General features: G+C 45.4%; 1 protein-coding gene across 1 annotated transcript in view; it reads left to right on the plus strand.

Moving 5' to 3' along the window:
- LOC132780029 (dynein axonemal assembly factor 5) overlaps positions 1 to 7,686 on the plus strand; it is a 49,627-nt gene that overhangs the window by 16,276 nt on the left and 25,665 nt on the right. The window contains exons 6-8 of the mRNA XM_067460552.1: positions 2,053 to 2,265; positions 5,493 to 5,639; positions 5,861 to 6,029. Coding sequence (XP_067316653.1) covers positions 2,053 to 2,265; positions 5,493 to 5,639; positions 5,861 to 6,029 — 529 coding nt within the window. The remainder of the gene's footprint in view (positions 1 to 2,052; positions 2,266 to 5,492; positions 5,640 to 5,860; positions 6,030 to 7,686) is intronic.

The following is a 7,686-nucleotide window of genomic DNA, read 5'->3' on the forward strand; positions in this document are numbered from 1 at the left end:
TGCATCTATGGCAGGCATCCTCAGAGGTTGTGAAGCTTTTATATTTCTTGAAAATGGTAAAGGAGAGTGACTTATTTCTCATCCCCTTGAATTTAGTAGAGGAGGAGAGTCCTAAAGAGGCACTTTAAAGACCCCGAACTAATAAACCCAACGTTGGAACACGGATTGATAGCTGGCGAAAAGATTCTGTTAACACTGGATGTTGCGTACTTCGTTCTGTGTCTTCAGCTTTGCTTTTAATATTCTGTTTGAAAGGCTGGTGATGAAAGAAGGCATGTGAGCACTCATTCTGAGCTTTTTCACTACGCGTCAAGAAAACTTGGCCATGCATTTAATCAGGAGTGAGTGAAGGGGGTGGAAAAAAAAGCCTGTAAGGCAATTCCTCAAGGCATTAAAACAGGGGCAGCCTTGCCTTTGGAAAAACAATCCTATTGAATGGGTTGTTGTAGGTTTTTCCGAGCTATATGGCCATGTTCTAGAGGCATTCTCTCCTGACCTTTCGCCTGGATCTCTGGCAAGCATCCTCAGAGGTAGTGAGGTCTGTTGGAACTAGGAAAATGGGTTTATATATCTGTGGAATGACCAGGGTGGGGCAAAGGACTCTTGTCTGGTGGAGCTCGGTGTGAATGTTTCAACTGACCACCTAGATTAGCATTGGATAGCCTGGCTGTTGTTTACTGTGGCTTCTTAGTGCCTGGGGGAATCTTTTGCAGAATGTATTTTCATTCATCCAATTCACCATGGGGAAAAAATGAAGGAAGACAGCCTTTTCTAGATGTCCTAGTCATCCGCAAACCAGATCAACAATTGGGTCACCCCATTTACAGAAAACCCCCACACACAGATAGATCCTGACATAAAAACTCCAACCATCACCCAAGTAAAAAAAGAAGCCCCATTAAAGCCTTGTCAGACCGTGCAAAAAGAATCTGCGCAGCCCACCTCCTCCAAGATGGACTGAACCACCTCAACTGGGCTCTCCAGGCCAATGGAGACTCCACCTCAGACATCGGAAGAGCTGCAAGACCACCGAGAAGAAGCCACGAGAGTCAAGACGAAGACCCACCCAGAGGAAAAGTGTTCTTGCCAGACATCAAGGGAACCACTGAGCGCACAGGGAAGCGGATGAGGAAACACAACATACAAACTATCTCCAGACCCACCAAGAAAATCCAACCAATGCTCCGTTCAGCAAAGGACAAGAGGGATCCTCTCACCTCTGCAGGAGTCCACCGTATCCCATGCAGCTGTGGACAAGAAGCTTACATAGGGACCCCCAAATGCAGCAGCATTGCCCAAACACGACTCAAGGAACATGAAAGGCACTGCAGACTACTTCAACCAGAGAAGTCAGCCATAGCAGAGCACCTGATGAGCCAACCTGGACACAGCATATTATTTGAGAACACAGAAATGCTGGACCACTCCAACAACCACCATGTCAGGCTACACATTGAAATCCGCAAGAAGCATGTGGACAATTTCAACAGAAAGGAGGAAAGCAGGAAAATGAACAAAATCTGACTAACAGTATTAAAAAACTCTAAAATTACAACAGCAAAACAACAGAGAGGAAACAATCAGGGACAGCTCATCACCTCTCAACAAAAGATTGCCCCAGGCACAAACAAACCACACCAAACAACTGCCAGGCCATCAAATGCTAATCATGGTGGTCAGTTGAAACATTCCCACCTAGCTCCAGCAGACAAGAGTCCTTTGTCTCACCCTGGTCATTCCACAGATATATAAACCAAATTGTCCTAGTTCCAACAGACCTCACAACCTCTGAGGATGCTTATTTTATTTATTTATTTATTTGCTTTATTTCTATACCGCATATTTCAGCCCAGACAGGCGACTCAATGCTTGCCATAGATGCAGGCGAAACATCAGGAGAGAATGCCTCTAGACCATGGCCATATAGCCCGAAAAAACCTACAACAACCCAGTGAGTCCAGCCATGAAAGCCTTCGACAATACATTGATTTGTCTTTTCGTCCATATAGTCTGGCCAGCATTGGTGTTTATGCATGTTTTTGTCTCTCGCAGTGCTTGAAAGCAGCCGAGCTGATTGGCGTCTTTGTCAGCCCAGCGGTGTCTCTGAAGCTAATCCTGTCTGACCTGGAGAAAACACCCGTGGCTTCTGGCCTCATGATCCTCACAGCCGTGATCCGTGGCTCCCCACGGAAAGTCCTGCAGCCTCATTTGGTGTACCTGGCCAACAGGCTCTCCCAGCCGGAAATCAGCCAGCGCACCGAAGAGGTAAAGAGAACGCAAAATACGTTTTGCCACCAAACACTCTCCAAGCCTTCTGTATCTTACTTGAAGTTGACCCTAACACTTCATCTAGGCCGGTGGTTCTCAACCTGTGGCTCCCCAGGTGTTTTGGCCTACAACTCCCAGAAATTCCAGCCAGTTTGCCAGCTGTAAGGATTTCTGGGAGTTGAAGGCCAAAGCATCTGGGGACCCACAGGTTGAGAACCACTGATCTAGGCCTAGATAGCAGGGATAGGCACTTATGGAAGGATAATCCTCCAGGAGATCTTGGAAGACTGTAAGCCCCACCCCACCTGCTTCAAAAAGGCCTGAATCATGGAGGTGTAGAGCAGGCATGGGCAAACTTTGGCCCTCCCTCCAGGTGTTTTGGACTTCAACTCCCATAATTCCTAACAGGAAGTTGAAATCGAAAACCTCCCTCCTGGCCTTCAGGGAGAAAGTGAAGATGTGGTTGTGGGACCAAGTCTTTGGACAATGATTCCCGGTGCAATAACGAGTTCAGCAGCTCATCAGTTTAACCTGCTGCGCCAACAGGGGCCCAATAATAATAATAATAATAATAATAATAATAATAATAATAATGTAATAATAATAATGATAATGATGATGATAATAATAATACCATATATACTCGAGTATAAGCCGACCCGAATATAAGCCGAGGCACCTAATTTTACCACAAAAAACTGGGAAAATGTATTGACTCGAGTATAAGCCGAGGGTGGGGAATGCAGCCGCTACAGGGAAATTTCAACATAAAAATAGATACCTGTCAGGACTCGGTTTCCTGGCCTTGGATGTTGGCGCAAAAAACCGGATTCCTGACATGGAGGACTGATAAGGATTTGCAGCTGGTGGCCTTGGGAGGGGCAGTTAGTGGTTTGGCGGGGAAAATTGAGTGGGATCTTTGGTCGGCGGGAAGAGGGGATTCGAATGTGGGGGAGGGTATATAAGGGCTGACTTGCGTCTGTATGCCAATCCTGGCTTTCATTGTGTATATGCATCCAGTAGTAAAAGTTTCCTGATTGATTACGGATTGGCGTCCTGTGTCCTTTCTGGGAGCGGCTGCTGTGAGCTTACAGATACCAATAATACTGATCTGGCCGGGGTGGTCCATGCCTTGGTCACCTCTAGAATGGATTACTGCAATGCGCTCTACGTGGGGCTGCCCTTGAAGACGGCTCGGAAACTTCAATTGGTCCAGCGGGCAGCAGCCAGGATGCTAACCGGGGCTCATTATCAAGAGAGGTCTACCCCTCTGTTTAAGGAGCTCCACTGGCTGCCGTTTATTTTCCGAGCCCAATTCAAGGTGCAAGTGCTCACCTACAAAGCCCTGAACGGTTTGGGACCACCCTACCTGCGTGACCGCATCTCCATCTACGAACCCACACGCTCACTCCGGTCATCTGGGGAGGCCCTGCTCGTGATCCCACCCACGTCGCATGCGCGCTTGGTGGGGACATGGGACAGGGCCTTTTCTGTGGCGGCCCCCCGACTTTGGAACGCCCTCCCAAAAGAGCTTCGACAGGCCCCTACCTTAGCAGCTTTCAGAAAGAACCTAAAAACTTGGCTGTTCCGATGTGCCTTCTCAGATTAGGAATTCCCCACCCAAGTCCTAGAAGCACTTTAGTACAATTAATATTGCTGCACACCACACTATTTTTAATCCTACGTGCCTCCTGCCATTTCAGCACTTTTAACCCTGTACCCCATTGCTCTGGCCAGCCCAGTTTTTAAAGTGTCTTGATGTATTGTCACTGTTGTTGTTATTCTGCTTAACTATTTTGATTTGCTTTGTTTATTGTTGTGTTATGTTTTTACTGTATTGTGTTCTGAGGCTTCGGCCTGTGTAAGCCGCATCGAGTCCCTTGGGAGATGCTAGCGGGGTACAAATAAAGTTAATAATAATAATAATAATAATATTACATTAATTTAGGCATCGTTAGGTTAAATGTTTTTGAATATTTACATAAAACTGTAATTCAAGATAAGACTGTCCAACTCTGATTAAACCATTATTCTAACCTTCTTCAAAGTGAATATGCTTACATGCCCTCCGATAATAATAAATAGAGTAAAATAATAATAATAATAATAATAATGTAAAATAACAAATGTAATAATAACAATACAGTAAAATAATAAGTGTAACAATAACAATAATAAATAGAGTAACATAAATGTAATAATAACAACGATAATAAAATAATAAATGCAATAATAATAACAACAACAACAAAGTAAAATAATAAATAACATTGACTCGAGTATAAGCCGGGGGAGACTTTTTCAGCCTAAAAAAAGGACTGAAAAACTAGGCTTATACTTGAGTATATACAGTAATTATTATTATAGCAGAAACCCCAGAGGTCACCCAGTCCAACCTGCTTCTGCCATGCCGGAAAAGCACATTTAAAGCACCCCCAGCAGATGGCCATCCAGCCTTTGTAATAATAATAATAATAATAATAATAATAATAATAATAATAGCAGCATTAATAGAAGCCCCTCAATTTGCTCCACGGAGCACACTCTAAAAACTGATGGCCTAGGGGGAATTTTGGAGTCCTTGGGGGGCCGTAGGGTCCCAAAACCTGCCCTTCCCTGGCATAGAAGACCCACTTTGAGGGGAGCAGTTGACCCTGCTGGCTGCCACATCCCTTCATAGGATATTGAGGTGGGTGGAAACAAGCCTTCCAAGGGCTTCCATCTGATTCCATTTCAGGGCTTCCATCTGATTCAGATTCCACCTGAACATGAGGAAGAACTTCCTGACTGTGAGAGCCGTTCAGCAGTGGAACTCTCTGCCCTGGAGTGTGGTGGAGGCTCCTTCTTTGGAAGTTTTTAAACAGAGGCTGGATGGCCATCTGTCAGGGGTGACTTGAATGCAATATTCCTGCTTCTTGGCAGAATGGGGTTGGACTGGATGGCCCAGGAGGTCTCTTCCAACTTTAGGATTCTGTGATTTTAAGAACTTTGAGAGCCGTTCAGCAGTGGAACTCTCTGCCCCGGAGTGTGGTGGAGGCTCCTTCTTTGGAAGCTTTGAAGCAGAGGCTGGATGGCCATCTGTCAGGGGTGATTTGAATGCAATATTCCTGCTTCTTGGCAGAATGGGGTTGGACTGGATGGCCCAGGAGGTCTCTTCCAACTCTTTGATTCTATGATTCTATGATTCTACTTGTGTCCACCTGTTTCTTTTTCTAAATTGGCAGGTTTTTTACGTGACGCAGCTGTTGTCGTGTGTGGAAGCCATCGTCGAAGTGTGCCAAGAAGACTGTGGAGAAATCAGCCTCCAGCTCACCAAGGTTCTCATCACCATCATGGCCATCCCGCCCAATGTCGGACATTTACATGTGAAGGTAATATTGACACAACTGTCCTCATGGGCTTCCATCTTCTGGTTTGGGCAACAAGCCTCCTGGCCTGAGCTGTCTCCAAATAACACTTCATCTGTATGAAGGATGCAGACGGGTATTTGCACGTTGTACATTGTTTGTATGTGACTAATATGTTGTGGTTGTTGTTTTGTTGAAGTCTGATTATTTCTTCAACATTTGCTTATCTTTTCTCTGCCCAACAGTTAGAGGAAACAATGAACACGTTGGCTGAGGTGCAGCAGTTAGCAGGGATTGTCGGCCTCTACCGACAGCATATGGCCCAGCTGATGGAGTGGGTGTCTCTGACTCACCCTCGGTGGACCTGCTACTCCCCAGAATTACTGCAGTTGGATGTCATTGCCACTCATTCAGGTATTGTATTTGGTACTAGCTGTACCCACCACGCGTTGCTGTGGCCAACCTTCCCTCCCTCTTTCTCTTCTTTCTTTCTCTCCTTCCTTCCTTCCTCTCTCTCCTTCCTTCTTTCTCTTCTTCTCCCCCCCACCTTTTCTATCCCTTTCTATCCCTTCCTTCCTTCCCTCTTTCCTTCCTTCCCTCTTTCCTTCCTTCCCTCTTTCCTCCCTCCCTCCCTCCCTTCCTTCCTTCCTTCCTTCCTTCCCTCCCTCTTTCCTCCCTCCCTCCCTCCCTTCCTTCCTTCCTTCTCTCTTTCCTTCCTTCCTCCCTCCCTCCCTTCCCTCTTTCCTTCCTTCCTTCCCTCTTTCCTTCCTCCCTCCCTCCCTTCTTTCCTTCCTTTCCTCTTTCCTTCCCCCCTTCCCTCCTTCCCCCCTTCCCTCCTTCCCTCCTTCCCTCCTTCCTTCCTTCCTTCCTTCCTTCCTTCCCTCTTTCCTCCCTCCCTCCCTTCCTTAAGACATCCTGTGATTATTCTGCATGTTTCATTCAATGAGAGTTTATCAAGAGGTGTAGGATTAAGACATCCTTGTCATGCGCTAGCATGAGAAGCATGCGGATTGACTCTAGCCCAGTTAACAGTGTGTGATGAATTGGCTCATAAAAGAAAAAATACATGAGACGTTGACTTCAAGTAGAAAAGAAAATATTGTTGTATTGGCAGCATACAAAATAAAGTAGCAGGATTACGGTTTCCACAAAAGTAACATAAAACAATATCTTCTGAGAGATATCACCACTCAGCAGAGATAAGCAGGAATCCTTGTCCTCTTCTCAAGGCTGTGTCTTCACAGGACATCTGCAGCATAGTCCCCGACAGAACGGCACAGAGGCAAACACGCACAATGGCAAACACGCACGATGGCATTAAGGCACAATGGCAAAAAACTAAACACACAGTAGCTATCTTTATACACATGAAAATAATACTCTCAATTAACTCTACAATTAACTGAAACAGCTGTAGGACAAACAGCCTTGAACCTTACAGTAAGTTAAAGGTATAGCACAAACAACATTGATCCTTACAACAACTTAGATAAAGTACATTGCAAACTCTTAGTAGCAACAATCCTGTGATTATTCTGCATGTTTCATTCAATGCTATGTTCACCTGCTTTGCATGGGCAGACCTATGCCAAACAGGGCAGGCATACTCGGCAGTTTAGTAAGACAAGGCCAGGGCTGATGTTTTTATTAATTTTGTGTCTGCACCCCATGCGTTGCCAGTAAGTTTCCGCAGGATGTTATTGCGTGCGGCTACTTTGTGCTTGGTGTTCAAGCAGTGTTTCCAATATGCTAGTCATTCAGGTAATATGGAAAGAGCAGGGTTAGTGTGAATTCAAATATCCTTGAATCTAATTCTCAGTCTTAGGTGTAGAAATGGAGGCCTAGTCAAAAACATTTCTCTAACATCGTACACCAGCCCACCCAGTGGCCAAAGTGAAAAGTGAAGCTTCTTTGCATCTTTAGCCTTTTTGGAAGCACTTTGTTTTACTTGTTAGAGCAATTAAACCCTACTTCGTCCCTCAGACCCTCTGTCCAGATACATTATATTGCTCTCTCACCCAGTGTTTTTAAACTTTTAATCCTTGCAACCGGCCTTGCCCACTATGATTAA

This window comes from Anolis sagrei, chromosome X (genome assembly GCF_037176765.1).
Source record: "Anolis sagrei isolate rAnoSag1 chromosome X, rAnoSag1.mat, whole genome shotgun sequence".
In the NCBI taxonomy this organism is placed as follows: domain Eukaryota; kingdom Metazoa; phylum Chordata; class Lepidosauria; order Squamata; family Dactyloidae; genus Anolis; species Anolis sagrei.